This window comes from Maniola hyperantus, chromosome 20 (assembly GCF_902806685.2).
Source record: "Maniola hyperantus chromosome 20, iAphHyp1.2, whole genome shotgun sequence".
Taxonomy (NCBI): domain Eukaryota; kingdom Metazoa; phylum Arthropoda; class Insecta; order Lepidoptera; family Nymphalidae; genus Maniola; species Maniola hyperantus.
Window position 1 is genome coordinate 4,488,540 of NC_048555.1, and position 16,540 is coordinate 4,505,079.

The 16,540-nt window shown below is 36.6% G+C and overlaps 2 protein-coding genes across 5 annotated transcripts in view; one reads left to right on the forward strand and one right to left on the reverse strand.

The window, feature by feature from the left end:
- LOC117991765 (protein PRRC1-like) overlaps positions 1-16,540 on the reverse strand; it is a 70,820-nt gene that overhangs the window by 8,913 nt on the left and 45,367 nt on the right. The window contains exons 2-3 of one of the 4 annotated variants that reach the window (XM_034979369.2): positions 418-442; positions 70-239 (exon numbers count right to left, since the gene is read on the reverse strand). In XM_034979369.2, coding sequence (XP_034835260.1) covers positions 70-231 — 162 coding nt within the window. In that variant the 5' untranslated portion in view covers positions 232-239; positions 418-442. Of the gene's footprint in view, positions 1-69; positions 240-315; positions 540-16,540 lie in introns of those variants that run through there. The other 3 variants (XM_069505327.1, XM_069505325.1, XM_069505326.1) reach the window with 3 other exon arrangements.
- On the forward strand, positions 2,198-12,073 carry Snx1 (sorting nexin 1). Its single transcript, XM_034979367.2, has 10 exons — positions 2,198-2,443; positions 3,378-3,491; positions 5,013-5,256; positions 5,600-5,785; positions 6,607-6,728; positions 7,327-7,533; positions 8,037-8,153; positions 8,880-8,999; positions 9,531-9,683; positions 9,970-12,073. Exons 1-10 carry the CDS (start codon positions 2,354-2,356, stop codon positions 10,018-10,020), a joined length of 1,404 nt encoding a protein of 467 aa, XP_034835258.1. The 5' UTR covers positions 2,198-2,353; the 3' UTR covers positions 10,021-12,073.

Consider the following 16,540-nt stretch of genomic DNA (forward strand, 5'->3'; position numbering starts at 1 on the left):
CAATACGATAATTATACACCTCTACGTGGGTACTCGGCGGCTTTAAACAGTTGTCATTTTTCTACTTACCACTTCTGCGATCTTGGGAACCGGTGGATTTGGCGTTGGAGCCACTGGAGTTGATGATACAAAATTGGGTAATTCTGTGGGCGGTGCGACATTCGACAATAGGTTCCCACTGGTTGCAATCGTAGGGGCCGCAGGTATCTTACTTTTTCTATCGTTATTCATTATTAAACCTAAAAACACGTTTTTAAACAGTAATATAGATTCTTAATTTTCTGAACCTAAAGCATATTTAAAGTTTTAACACACTTTAGCTAGGTATTAGTATAACCAACACTACTGTTCTTTCTAAAAAACTATTTATAAACTAGACAATAAAATAAAATGCCATTAATTCAAAGAGAAAATCACCAGAAAATATTGAAAAATAAATCAAGTACTTGTTGTGACAGTTTGGTATTGACCAATTGACAAAATGTCAAATCTTGACAGCTGACAGTTGTTTACGTGTACAAATTGTTCGGGATAAATATTATAAGATTGAGACTGAGAAGAAAATCTGTTTTTATGTAACTAGGTACTAAACAAAATCACATTCAACAAAATTAGTTTTTCTTTACTACCGAAAGCATACTAATTACTAAATGTATTTCAAAAATTATTTGTATAAACTCTGTGCATCTGCATGTAATGAACTAGTGTTTCCCCTTTTAGGGATTTCGCCATATTTAAGGGGGAAACGACTAATATACGGCTTGGTTCTTTTTGTTTACAAGTATTTATTTAGGTTATTGCGGGTAAAATTGAACTTTAGATGAAGTAACTAACTACCCTGCTTTATACCCACCCAATATATATTTTGTATTTTAAAGAGGTTCGAAACGTCAAGCGGCTTGACGTCAAGCACGTAGATTTGTTTTGCTTGATGCGGCCATCAAGCAGCTTGATGCGCCCGTCAAGCAGCAAGAGGCATTTTTCTCATTTCGTACGTGATTGTCGTAATTAGTCCAAAAGCGGTAAAAAAAGTGATTCTTATCAATATACAACGGTGATTTTATTTTCCAGAGTTCTGGGTCTGGCGTCTCGATATAGTGAAATAAGTAATAATAAAAACTCTTTTTTTTTTTTTTTTTTTTAATAGATATAGCGAGCAAGCGAGCAGGCGGGTCACCTGATGTTAAGTGATTACCGCCGCCCATGAACATTTGCAGCACCAGAGGAGCCGCCGATGCGTTGCCGGCCTTTTAGGAATTTGTTGGTCCGCCCCTTGAATAACCCCATGTTATAATCTAGAGGGAACACCGCCGATGGGAGTTGGTTCCACAGTTTGCACGTGCGTGGAAAGAAGGATCTGGCGCAGCGGACGGTCAAAGTGCACCAGACACCCAGATGGTGAGGGTGAAATTCCTTACGGTGGCGCGCGGTGCGGTTGTAGAAAAAAGAGGGTGGAATGAGGTCAAAAAGCTCTTCAGAGCACTCCCCATTATACAGGCGATAGAACACGCATAGAGAGCTAACGTCTCTGCGGTGCTCCAGGCTTTCCAACGAGCCGGTTAGTTTGGGATCGTCCACAAGTCGAACAGCCCGCCTTTGGATCCGATCAAATGGAAGAAGTTGGTACTGGGGTGCTCCAGCCCAAAGGTGGGAGCAGTACTCCATGTGAGGGCGGACTTGCGCCTTATAGAGTAGGAGCCTATGCTCGGGCGCGAAGTACCGCTTTGCTCGGTTGAGCACCCCAAGCTTTTTGGAGGCTAATTTGGCCTTGCTTCTTTTCCACTCCATTGTTCGCTAAGCTATAATTTTCGCTGCTGTCGTATAACAAAGAGTCGACCTCCACCATGTCTGACGTGTGAATGAGCTATGCTTGATCAAGCCAACGTGAACGTCGCGTCAAACAAAAAATATTAAAATCGCATCAATCAAAACGGTCAAAATGCTTGACTAAAGCAAAAATCTACGTGCTTGATGTCATGCCGCTGGGCCGTCTCGGAGCCTCTTTAGACTTATCATGCTCAAAAAGGCTAAAAAGCGGGAAAAAGTTTTCGTAGGGAAATATTAATAGTTAATTGTGCCTGTGCGGTATTTTAAATTTTTGGGGTAATTTAGGATAAATTTGTACAGAAACTAGGTTAAAATGAAATTCGTTAGTGAGAACACTGAATGAACCGTTGTATTTGTCCATCTCTTTTTAATCTGTCATTTGCGTTGAAAATTGAAAAGCTAATGAAATGGAATGTCATTTGTCATCATCGTAAATCGTTTCGGTAAAGATAACTCGCCGTTTTCAGGAAAGTGGCATTAATACTTTTAACTGCTTGCTGTAGAAACTCAAATAACACAATATACAATGTCGGAGGAGGTCGATGCACCGTTCAGCACCGTAGAGATCAACAATGAAGGCAGGGAGGAGGAAGATCTTTTCGCTTCAGCGGTCCAGGTATCTTAGAATTTGTTTTAATTACGCTTGCACTCATCCGGCAACGATCAGGGGCGTCAACGACCCTAACGTGACGCCCCTTTCTATAACATAAAACGCCGTTTCAAACAATCGTATACGTCCTTGATAAAGCATTAAATTCGTGGTGAAAATGATACCAATAAGTACTAATAATTATCCGATAATTTGATTAACATAAACAAGTCACAATACACGTATTTTGTTTATCTCTGACTCTTTGCACTTGCGAGTTATTGAAACCTGTTTGTCTAGTTACCTTGGCATTTTTTTTTATTTCACTGCACCTGTATTATCATATTGATTTTCCGTTCAATGCACTTGATATTACACTTGTTTTAGCTTATAAGATTTTCCAAATCAAGCCAAGCATAATATGGTCAGTCTTATTTATTTCAGATGTTGTAGGTAGTACAAGCTTCAATTTGAAGTCTTTCAGCATTGAACCTATTCATGCATTATTCTATCCCTGAATGTGTTGCTGATCGCAAATCTCGAGAACAGCTGAACCAATTTCGCTAATTCTTTTTTTATAAGTATAAGTTTATATAAGTATTCCTTGAAGTATGAGGATGGTTGTTACGGAGAGAAAAATTTAAAATATTTAAAAAAATTAAAGAATCAACTGTTATAAGTTCGCCGGGTCAGCTAGTTAATTATAAAAGAGTAGATATGAAGTTATAATTAATGCAACAAACTTAGTGCTACTAAGTTTGTCTGTAGGACTATTGCATCTGTATATTAAGTGGCCAGTCAATGAGTACAAGTTGTACAATATACTAACACAAGCTAATTGGTACACAAAACATAAATTAATCTCAATTGTCAGGATGAAAAAGAGTGCTGTCATAGATAATTTTACTATAGAAAAGGGACTACAGGATATTCAACTACATAGAATATTATATTGTTGTAGGAAGTCAGCCTTGATCCTGAAGTGAATGGTGGACATGAAGATATGGAGAAGTCCAATATGGGAGACATATCTATATCTTCTCCAGCTACTATCGGCAGCCCTATCATGGAAGAGGTAAAACGAAATATATTTTTTGAAAATACTCCTTTTTCCTTGTGCTGTAAAAACATTGTTATTGGGAAGGTTGATAGCCTATCTTTTGGCCTTCAAAGTCCACATGTTAATATAACACATTTAAAAATGCCTGCATAAAATTTTGTAAACACAATAAATTAGTCACAGTTTGAACAATGAGTTAAACTGAGACAGTTTTTATTCAATCTATTAATATTGCAGTGGTAATATTAACACACAATAGCAATTCATACATTTATATGTGTGACAGTGATATTATCACTTTCCACAGTCATATTATCTACTTTTGTATATTATATTGACTTACTGGTTTCATCCATATTAATATTATAAATGCGAAACTTTGTCTGTCTCTCTGTCTGCTAGCCTTTCACGGCCCTTTCAACTGATTTTGACAAAATTTAGTAATGTAGAAGGACATTCACTTGGCAAGGCAAGTGAATGTCCTTGACACACACGGCTACTTTTTATCCCGGAAAATCAAAGAGTTCCCACGCGATTTTTATAAACCTAAGTCCACGCGGACGAAGTCGCGGGCATCATCCAGTATGCCATATACCATTCATCCGATTGCGTTCACACTTTGTACAGTTATTGTTGGAACTTGCGTATCATCAACGTATAATTGGTGGCGCGGGAGGCGTTCATACAAAGACGCATTAAACACATGCTAGGCATTAGCCACAAACGTTAATTTATACTCATGATATCAGTAGGTTTTGTATTGTAAACTCAATTACTACCGTTACATAATATGTACGTGACCATCGCGTGAATATGCTATTCAAGTACCTAATATTATCGATGTATTTACGTGATAAGGTCTGTAAAGGTTCTGGCCTTGGCTATTTACCATCCTAGCAGCGAAGCCGTCCATCAAGCGAGCTAGCATTCCTATACTATACCCAGCAGAAACTTATTAGGGGGTTTGTATTAACTAATAGGTACGCCCCTCCAGGTTAACATACTAACATCTAAAAAAACGACAGCAGAATTCTACTGCACTGCAACAACAACTGAAATATTAGATGATGCCCGCGACTACGTCGGCGTGTGGTTTAGGTTTTTAGAAAATCCCCTGAAGAAATCTTATATCCTTCCAGGGAATGCAAGCTAACTCTGTACCAAATTTCGTCAAAATCAGTTTCAAGCTGGCAAGAAATATTGTACATTGACCTTTAGAATGAGATTTTGGCTTTATAGAGTGTTGCCTCTGTCATCTACATATGTGACGTTTTCTCGGTCTCAACGATAGAGAACGCTCTACGAAATCTTTTTTTAAAGGTCGATGTACAATATTTCCTGCTGGGTATTGTAGACAGCTGAGCCATGAAAAACCAGAAGACTTTGACGCTCTGTCACGGCGTAACTGACGCCACAGACGCTCGATTCGAAAGTCCACCTTTAGTCTCAGCTAATTCGACGCCTCTTGTTCCGCTGACTCTGCCGCAATGCGTATTAAACAGTATATCCTGTAAAACCTGTCATTATTTATTACAGATAGCCACTGAGCGCGCGAACAACATAATCATAACCGTCACAGAGCCACAAAAGATCGGAGAGGGCATGAGTTCTTACGTCGCTTACAGGGTGATAACTAAAACCAACATGCCCATATTCAGTAGGCATGAGTTCGCCGTACTTAGACGCTTCTCCGATTTCCTAGGTCTTCATGAAAAGTTAATTGAAAAATATCTGCGATCGGGCAGAATTATTCCTCCTGCGCCCGAAAAGAGTATTGTTGGTAAGTTGGACTACAGTACGCGTCACGAAAGTTGAATAGTTGGTAATTATTATTGAACGTTGATTATTTGGGGTGCAAAAATAACTGTGATCTTAAACTTGCGCAGTGTGTCATTTATCGATTTATTTGGTAAAGTGAAGTGAATGGTTTCCATCGTTTTCACAAAAAAAAGAATCTTTAACTGAGGTATAATTGCTAAATAGTTTTTCCTCGGGGCTTAAATCAAAGTTATGATTTTATCAGTTATCACATTGCATTGCAAATTTTACGTCAACCGTCATACTTCTCGCACTGCGTAGCTGCTTAGGTATCTTCTCAGTTAAACCTAGTATTTTTTTTTCAGGAACAACAAAGTTAAAAATGACTTCAACACCCTCTACGGAGAGTGCAAATGGCACTAACTCGTCCGCAAGTGTTCAGTCGCAGTTTGTAGAACGTCGTCGTGCGGCGCTCGAGCGGTTCCTGAATCGCGTCGCGCAACACCCTGTGCTGTGTATCGACCCGGATTTCAGAGACTTTTTAGAATCCGGTAAGAAATAGCGTGAAATACATGTTGAATAAACTTCCAAAATCCTTAAAACATGCTTAACTAAAAGCCATTTCGCATGAAATAAAATCATTTTTGTCAATCAAATTAATAAAATTATTAACCTTTTTTTTCTTTTAATCAAAGTGAAATATGGAATATGGCTTGCATATTTATAAAAAAGCTATTTTAAGATAAATATTTTTTATACATCTATGTAAGTATAAATAATTAATTATGGAACCATGTGTGTTGCATTTTATCCTTGGGTTTTCCTGTTTATAATATAAATAAAAACTAGTATAACCTTCTTACATATTTTTATGTAAATAACCTAGCACATATCTAACATACCAGACAATAATATATTCTTAAATAGCAGTTAATGTGTCCAACTTCTCATTATACACTGTAATATGTTCAGACAAATGTATGAAAAAAATAAAAAGTTTTATTATTGGGATCTGAATCTCTTATAATCCCTTTGCTGGCTCACTACTAAGCATGGGTCTCCTCTCAGAATGTGAAGGGTTTGGCCATAGTGCACCACACTGACCAAGTGTGAATTGGAAAACTTCACACACATTTGAGAACATTATGGAGAACTCTCAGGTAAACAGGTTTCCTCACAATGTGTTTTTCATCGTTAGAACAAATTTTATTTAATTGCTTAAAAGTTAAAACCACACATGACTTCGAAAACTTAGAGGTGCGTGCGCAGGATCGAACACCCGACTTCCTGAATAGGAGGCCGACGTCCTAACCACTAGGCTATCACCACTTGAACCTATTATTGACCCCCTCTTTACTATGCTTAATTACAGATACTGAATTACCAAAAGCAACAAGTACCTCGGCGTTAAGTGGTGCGGGAATGTTGCGTCTATTCAACAAAGTGGGAGAGACTGTCAACAAAATCACATATAGAATGGATGAATCAGACCCAGTAAGTAATTTGCCAGTAATTGTGTATCGCATATCATAACCCACAAGCACGCACTCACGCATACTCTCACACGCATTCTTTCTCTCGCTCCCACACACAAACACACACCCACACACAGAGACACACACACTCACACATTCACACACACATGCATGTTGTGAATCACCTACTAGGTATTTTTACTAGTTAATTGACATTTATTTCATATTATTATATTGTAAAGCTTGCTTAAATTATTTGGTCTCTTCAAACATACTGTTATAAATTTATAATTAATAACTATTTAAGTAATCTGTTAAACAAAATTGTAATCCTATTTGGCCTTATTTTCAGTCTGATATTATGTAAAATTATATTGTCTGTATAAACGAATAAAATAAAATAAAATCATCATATCAACCTGCTGACATTCTCTGTTGAACATAGGCTTATGATAAGCTAGTGTAGAAAGAATATTGAGATGTTTTGTATATACATTCCACATAAAATATAAAATGTAAAAAAATGGTTTTATTTAGAAGGAAGATACTTAGACACCGACAAATTAATGTGACAGATTTTAGTAGTACACTGTTTCTACATTAAACAAAATTTTCAGTGGTTTGAAGAACGCTGTGCGCGCATAGAGTCCCTAGAAAATGGTCTCCGTCGCTTATGCGGGGCCTGCGAAGCATTGGCGACTGAGAGGCGCGAGCTGGCAACGCGCGCTCACGACGCCGCTCGCTCTATCGCCGCGGCGGCTGCGGCCGACCCGCACGCGCCGCTATCGCGCGCTCTGTCGCACCTATCTGATCTGCACGAGAAGGTAATACTGATAGGTAGAGCTGAAACCCGTATGCTACTGACGTAGGGCGTGAGCTGGCAACGCGCGCGCACAACGCCGCTCGCTCTATCGCCGTGGCGGCTGCGGCCGACCCGCACGCGCCGCTGTCGCGCGCTCTGTCGCACCTATCTGATCTACATGGGAAGGTAATACTGATAGGTAGAGTTGGCACCCGTATGCTACTGATGTAGAGCGCGAGCTAGCAACACGCGTGCACGACGCGCAAAAGTAAGGAGCACCAAAAGATACGACATCCGCACTGCACGAGAGACGGTTAAGACTGACATTTTGGTCGCAATGTGAACTTGCCCCTAGGTCCGTTATCTGCGACCAACGACGTGCGGTATCTTACTCCCCTATTAGTTCGTGCCCCTGAACAGAATTTGGTTATTCAAAACAGTTTTACAAATGCCAAAACTTTGAAAAAAAAAAACATGAACCCATATTATTGTTTTCACTTCACTTAAGGTATTATTTTTTTACAGATTGAACACTTGAGAAATGAACAAGCGAACACCGACTTTTACGTCCTGACTGAACATATCAAAGACTACCTCGGGCTTATCGGCGCTATCAAAGATGTTTTCCATGAAAGAGTTAAGGTAAACTATCCAATATTCGGCCATTTATACTATTTATACCAACTATTTATATTACTATTACTATATTTAAAATTGTTAAGATTTTTTATTTTATTCATCTTTTTTAGGTGGCTCAGAAATAGGCAAATCATCATTCATTCATTCATCAGAATTCATTTTTCCTCATATAAAATCTGTTCGATTTTATTCAATGTATAAAAACTGATTGCTACTAAATTTTTTAAATTAACTTATAAATTTAAAACTGAACTGCAAAAGTAATGGTCGAGCTCGTAAAAGAAAGTCACGACCGATGCCCAAAGAGGCACGAAAGATACCTATCCAAGAGATTTAATTTTCGAATCCTAATTATAGCCTCTGAAAGTACGCCATATTTAAGAACTGTATTGAAAAAAATATTTGCATGTATTTGCTTAGTTGCATCTTGGTTGCTACTTGCTACACAATTGCATCTAGAAATAGCTGCAAAACTTGCTAGGATCTTGAATTATTTATCACTAGCTGATGCCCGCGACTTCGTACGCGTGGATTTAGGTTTTTAAAAATCCTGTGGGAACTCTTAAATTTTCCAGGATAAAAAGTAGCCTATGTCCTTCCCCGGGTTGCAAGCTACCTCTGTACCAAATTTCGTCAAAATCGGTTGAACGGTTAAGCCGTGAAAAGCTAGCAGACAGACACACTTTCGCATTTATAATATTAAGTATGGATTGTATTTGTATTTTGTAGGTATTCCAAAACTGGCAACACGCACAAATGCAGCTGACGAAGCGGAGAGAGAACAAAGCCAAAGCCGACCTCGCCAACCGTCCAGAGAAGATTGCTCAAGCCTCTACTGAAATTATTGAGGTAGAGATATTATGAGTTAGAGAGATATATACACAAACACACTGCACAACGTCATACTAAAGGCGGAAATTAAAACTATGGGACGCGTCCGCAAGCCGCAACTGATACAGTCACAGAACTCACTTGAATAAATCATTTGACTTTGACTTCACAGACTGCAGTCATTTGGGACGTGGCTTCTATCTGCCGGATGTCCGAGCGCTCAAGGTTACATTCACGACTTACGCCCGACAGTTTGCACAGTTCGGTCCGCGACAGGCTCAGATAGCAATGGGGGTAGGAGGCGGGGAGACGCCCCGCGCTAACCAGGTGCGGGCGAGCGTGGTGGTGCGGGGCGTCCCCCCGCCTCGTACCCCGATTGCTCTCGACCTGTCGCGTACTATACCTATAAGTCGAGGCTATCAGCCGCGTACAGTGATTTGTTTCAGGCTTAACGCTGCAATTAGCATACGCAGCGGGCATGCGTGCTTTTATGAGCACCAAGAAGCTCTTACCTTGATATAGGTATAAAATACTATGCTTCTATTTCAGTGGGAAGCAAAAGTAGAACGCGGCCAACAAGAGTTCGACTCGATCTCTCGAGTCATCAAGAAGGAGCTGGAGAGGTGGGAGGAAGTGAGGCTGAGCGAGTTGCGAGCCACCTTGCTGCGCTACCTCGAGGAGCATATGAAGCACCAAGCACAGGTATGTTACAACTTCATCAACCGATAGACGTCCACTGCTGGACATGGGTCTCTTGTAGGGACTTCTACACCCCACGGTCTTGCGCCATGTTCCTGATGATAAGTGTTCCTCTATGGCCGGTTAGCTTATGCGCCACCTGTCGGGATAAATTGGCAGTGTGGATCCCCATTATGTTTTTTTTTCTTAGAGTATATTTTTGCCATCTGAAGACAGACTATTGTTTGCTGAACTCTCATATATTTGTGCTTATTATCATATATCAACTAAAATCTTAAACTATTCGTAGGCGATTCGATACTGGGACGCCTTCCTGCCGGAGCCTCGCGCGATCAAATGAGTGCGGCGCCCACGCCTACCGCGGGCCTGCCTCTAAACACTACTACGCCAAAACACACCTAGCACCTACTGTTACGCGTCATTTTACCCTGCACCCTTCAAGGCAGATTGAAGTATTAATCTTGAGCACAATGTAGAAAGAAAAAAATCGAAACGGACGAACAAAATTATAAACGGATTTTTTTTTTGATGTCTTGAAAGCTTTGACGATTTTACATACAATATTATTATGCTGAAGTTATGTCAAAACACTGACCTCTAATAATACACGCTGGATTTGCGATTGCCGACCAATTTTGATTTTCGCCATTTTCGTGCTGACAGCAGCAGTAAGCGTCATGTGAGCGTACTCGGAACTAAATGTTAATGATGAGACATCTGTCAACATAGTGCCCACATGAAAATTATTTGACACAACGAGTTGTGTCGTTTTTAATTCCCGGTAGTCGGTACGCTTGGTGAACTCGAATCGGCACAAAAAATAACTGCAATTTTGTATGGTACATATCTCCAGCGTATATGTCTATTTCAGTGGTTTTAATACTAACTATACCACTGCTAGTCACAGTACAATTGACCTTAATCTCCTTGTTTTAAAGTCGTACATCCATACTACCGATTTTGATAGTACTACGCTTTTGATACTTTTGGAGGCCAAAGTGAAACCTTAATCTGCCTTGAATGGGTATAATCACGACGCTAGTAAATGGATTGACGCATTCATTTGTTGCTGTCGTAATCTAGATACGTTAAGATTTATTGGTAGCGCATAATATTAGGCGGGTCTCATCGCAATACATTGCATTTTGCAATATTAACTTGTATTTTTTACCGACTTTAAGAATAGTTGCTCAATTCGATTTTATGTAAGCGATTTTCTGGCTTCGGGCTTGACCGATTTGAATGCGGTTTTTATCGTTTGCAATATAATAATATTATGTTTTAATATCTTGTATATGTCTGGGGATGAGCATAACTGTGTTCACAGACAATATATTATAACTATATATTAAAAGTAATGCTGTCATACTTTACAAAAATGCTAAATTTTCTGCCACTTGATGGCCTTTGCTCAAAATCTGCTGAAAATACGGGCTTAAGGAGGTTATCCTTTAGATAAGACTCCTGATCTTTAATGTATTATATTGTAAATTCTGCTACATTTCGTCCGGGACACTTCAAAACCTCATCATCAAGTCATTCCAGAGTTGAATATTCATTCATTCATTTATTGAGCTACTAGCTGATGCCCGCGACTTCGTCGGGTGGATTTAGATTTTTAAAAATCCCGTGGGAACTCTTTTATTTTCCGGGATAACAAGTAGCCTATGTCACACTCCAGGTATTAAACTTTACCCATGCAGAAAAATCATGTCGAACCGTTGGGACGCGATTGAAGGACAAACCAACAAGCAAACACACTTTCGCATTTATAATAGGGGTAGTGATTGCGATGTGGCCCGTATGTATGCTAGCCATTAAGATAAGATAATTATTAATATATTATTATTTTTGCTAAAAGATTTAGTTTGTCACCTTCAACTATGTATGTATTTGGGACTTTGTATGCATTTGTATTCGAAAATGATCTCTAAGGATAATTTGTAAATAAGAGATGATAATAATGTAGTGTCAGAACTCATGTGAAAATCCAGAAAAAATATCACAAGAAAGATGCACACAAACTTAAATTATTTGAATATTAAACTATTATATATAATATCTCTCACCTGGCTTTACTCACGTGTTCAGTCGACGTTAGACTCCCTTTAAAAAGGACCCCAGATGGGTTCGAAACTAGTCGGGCTAACGTCGACTAAACATGTGAGTGAAGCCGGGTGAGAGACATTATATAATATAATGGAAATCACTCACGATAGTTTAAAGTTTTAAACGCTAAAATATTAAACTAGTTATGTATATATATACATAAAGGTATTCCAAACCTGTTAATTTTTTTGATCTAGATATAAACTGCATTCCAGGATTACTATAAAATAATTTAATGGGCAATTGTTTTCCATTGTTACCTTTAAGAAAATCGTCTATTTCATACATGTGTTAGCCTTTTATTTCATAAATTAATATTTGAGGCTATTTGACTAAAATAAAGAAAATACAAAGTCTTCATTTGACTTAAATTTAAATATAAAAAAAATATATAAGTCTTGATTTGAATAAATTCAGTATAAACATTTTTACAAGTCATGATACTAAAATCATAACGTCTATAAATAAGATCTTTTGGCGGGATTAACGCCCAGTCTTGCGCTGTCAGTATTGACGCATTTTTAATATCGGTCCACGACCGTAAATTTACGAATTACCTAATAAAGTGAATAATCAATAATTGCTAAACAAGTAAACGAAATAAAGTCACGGTAAATAACTAATAGTGCTCGAGAGAAATAAAAGTTTTACTAAACGGGCTATGTATGTCTATCATTTCATCGAGCAACCCGGCTACGATTTAACAGTTCAGAAGTGTTGGATAAACCACGTCTTTGGCCAAAATTAAGGTACGTGTGAAATTTAGTTTTAATTAGTTACAATTTTTTTATAAATATTAAATATCAGGTTTTTATCACCATATTAAAATATTAGTTAACCTTTTGACATCATGGTAAATATTATTGGATGCAACTTGCCCACAAAATAGCATCCATTTTCGTAGAAAACTATTTATGATTAAATGCAAGTATTTAAGTGTACCTACGGACGATGTAAGGGACAATGACAGAATTTTTATAGAACTGTAACCCATTTTTTTTTTAATGTGAGAGTCGTTTGCACGTTTGTTTTATGCAGCATTTTGTTGCTGTTTCACCACTGATAACTAAACATAGGACTTAGCACCTCTAGAACTTGCGGTTTTTCATTAAATCCAAGACTAAGTCACATTATGATTCTAGGTTAGATGCAATTTACCTATAATTTGTGAAAGTAAAAAAAAAAAAAAAAAAAAAAAATCCGCAAGTTTAAAATCACAATTTTTAATTTTTAAAGTGGTTAATTAATACTAGGATAATAATCATTAATTTAAATTGTGTGTAAATTAGTGAGTCAGGATCTGTCATTCTCCTTTAATTAGTATGAAAACTGTTACGTGTAGGTAGTTAAGAAAAAATAATAAGAAGTCGAAATATTATGATATAATGATTATTGCAAAGTATAGAGGCCTTATTTGATTAAATCGTGGATTAAATTGAAATATTTATGGTTCGAATGTGGGTCCATGCCGGAGCACATGTCAATGTGGGTGCACAATATAAAGATATTAGAGAATAGAAAGGTTTGCAAAGGCAAACAATAACTTTTTATTAATACCGGTACCCTCTAAGTATATGCAACAATTTTTAGACAAGTGCCAACCTTGAATTGATGTTCTGTTGTTAAATATTTTGGATGTATTAACGCAGAGTACCTGCGTGTACTTTAGAAATAGAAGTAATTTAAACTTGGATTGATTGATACAACTCCATGATCATGGACTTTTTTTTTAAATAAGGCTTAAACTCCACTTAAGTACATTCTTTACTGATACCTCATAGATTTATTAGATAATTATGTTGTAATAGTCTAGTAAATAATCGTGTGCTAATAGATCCATGGTGCTAACCTTATAACATGGCGAGCAAAATTGAAAATAGCTTTGCAAGATCCCTTTTATATCAATTTCAAATTCCATAAGTATTAAATTGTTGATAAGAAATGTTAAATTATTAGCATTGTTTGCCAGGATATAAAAAAAGTATTGTTTTATTTTAATATGTTAATTTGTTTTTATGTCTCTTTTCATAAAATGCTGAGCTATACGGTCCGTACGACGAGTGATGATGGCTGGATATTCATGACGCTGATGCGAACTTGGGTATTTGAATTCGTCACGAGATAGATACACTACAGAATTCGATTTATTCGTTAAAAAAAAACCAAATATTTCCTATTAATTTTAACCCATTTGGGTACCCACATCATACTAAAATATCTCACTTCATTGTGATCTTTAAAAATATCTAACATAAAAACATTATTTACTACTAGACACTATAAGTGAGTGGGAAAAAAAAATTCAGACGTAAATTAAAAAAAAAAAATAACGCCTTCCTTTTGGGTCTATAGCTCAAAGAAGTAAATAAAACCATCAAGTTTATCCACTTCATCCAGTAAATCACTAAACTCTAATTTTTATTACGAAATCTTACTCTTTGGCACTGCAAATATACATACACAAGAAAAGATAGTTTCAAAAAAAAATAAAAAAAATGGGGGGCACCTAAGGAAACGGCTCCAAATGGGAACAGCGGGTGTAAATGGGTTAAATTGTTTCGACCGAAAATGGTACTCGCATATTTATATAGAAAGTAACAATATCCAAAAACTAAAATTGATTTTTTTTTGAATATAGGATACTGAAATCTGTTTTTTCCTTGGCCAGCATGATTTAGTTATTTTTCGGTTTTATCACTAGTTAGTACTGTAGTAAAGATAAATTCAAAGTCAAAGTTAAACGATTTATCCAAAATAGGTAATTAATAACTCTTTTTGATGGTCAGATGTTGGATTTCTAAGATATAGTGGTGATAGTTATTGCGCAGACTTAAAACTAAAGCTACGAGGGTTCCAAACGCGCCCAGGTCTGAGAAGAGCCCACAACAAACTCAGCCGGGTATTCTTTTTATTATCACCACTATACAAATCCGTTAAGCAACTCATTACCAAGCTTGCTTATTTAAATAACCCCGTACATTGTAATAGGATTTTTCAATTAGTTTACGTTTTATGAAAACTTTGAACTTGTTCAGAGACATCTCCAATATGTCTTCTGGAAGCTTATTATAAAAACTTATAGATTTTCCAATAAATGAATTGCAAACTTTACTTAGCCTGGAGGTGGGCATTACAAGTTTATTATTATTTCTAGTATTTACATTATGACAGTCACTTTTTTTTCTTGAACTTATTTATGTTATTATGGACGTACAATAAATTCTCAAAAATATATTGATTATGCACAGTCATAATTTTAACTTCTCTAAATTTAGTTCTCAGTGACTCTCGTGGTCCCATACTATATATGGCTCGAACAGCCCTTTTCTGCAGCACAAAAATAGAATTTATATCAGCAGCACTACCCCATAATAATATACCATATGACATAATGCTGTGAAAGTAACTAAAATGTACTAGTCTCGCCGTTTCTATGTCTGTCAACTGGCGAATCTTTTTACCGCATATGCGGCAGAACTAAGTCTGTTCGATAAGTTCGATAAGATAGGTAACATTGATATAGTAGCGGGAATGGTAGGATGTCGTATACAAATGGTATATTTTGTGAAATTGGGTGCTCCTAGAAGTTACTAAACCATTTGCAAAATAAAATAATAATAAAAATAAATAAAATAAAAATAATAATAAAAAAATCTAATGATTTGAATTTTTTTAAATGCATAAATGAACAACGCTTTTATTTCATTCTTAAATATTTAGTTTTTAAAGGCTTCTTAGTATTTCCATTGCGGTGTGAACTCACAATGTCACACGCTTACAAGTACCTACGTAATTAGTTTTGTTCACTATTATTTTTAGTTTTTTGTACATAAAAAGGCAGAAGCGATTTTTTTTAACATTACTTAATCAGTGGCTCCAATCATTTTTGTTGTCAGACTCTCTTTTGCCAATATAATTTAATACTCGTACGTGTTAAGACACCATAATCTATTCTCTTTTAAATATAAAGAACAAACTGACTGACATAGTATACATCCCCATACCTAATGTAGACTCGTCCTAGGAAAGAAACCTTACGTACCTACCTAACGTAAGTAACTAAGTAATGATAATATGAGTTAATATTATAGGTATTATATTTATACTTCTATTTTCATAGGTAAACAATTTGATTAATTTAATTTTAGGCAAGATTTTGGACATAATCTGTTCAAAAAAAAACGATAGGACCGGTTTCCTGATTCTATGCATGTATTCATTCTATGTATCATAAGAGCAAAATACTTCAAACTCATGCTTTTTAGTTCAGTACAATAAGATAATAAAGCTTAATTTTTTGTCCTTGCAAACAAGATTTGAGAGATCTTAAATTGTATATTCGGTCAGCTTCAGAAATATGGTTGAAATAAACTACATAATTCGTTTCTGAGAAAAATGAAAAGAAAACCAATAGTTAATGTTGGCCTTAAAGTGGAAGGAGTTGGTCCATTCAGAAGAACAAGACGTGCAAGATGAATTAATTATATTGATAGTACACCGCGGAATAGCATCGAAATGATGCCTCGAATGATCAACTTCGTCATCTTGTACTTATTTAGAGTACGCTTTTTAGAATGTATTTTTGTAATATTTCTTAGTCTCTCAACTGTTCGGATAACTTTGCCTATGGACATAGAAGGGGTACTATACATATCCATCGCTTGAGTCGTGAGCTTATAGTCTTGAGTTCATACAAATTTTACTAACATTCAGGTTTTCCCAAATAAGATTTTTTTTTAAAGCCTAAAACG

Bases quoted from the DNA above. Each gene is read 5' to 3' on its own strand.
- Snx1 (XM_034979367.2), top strand. From the start codon at position 2,354: ATGTCGGAGGAGGTCGATGCACCGTTCAGCACCGTAGAGATCAACAAT. The intron at 3,492-5,012 runs GTAAAACGAAAT...TATTTATTACAG, and splicing joins GCAGCCCTATCATGGAAGAG to ATAGCCACTGAGCGCGCGAA. The intron at 5,786-6,606 runs GTAAGAAATAGC...GCTTAATTACAG, and splicing joins CAGAGACTTTTTAGAATCCG to ATACTGAATTACCAAAAGCA.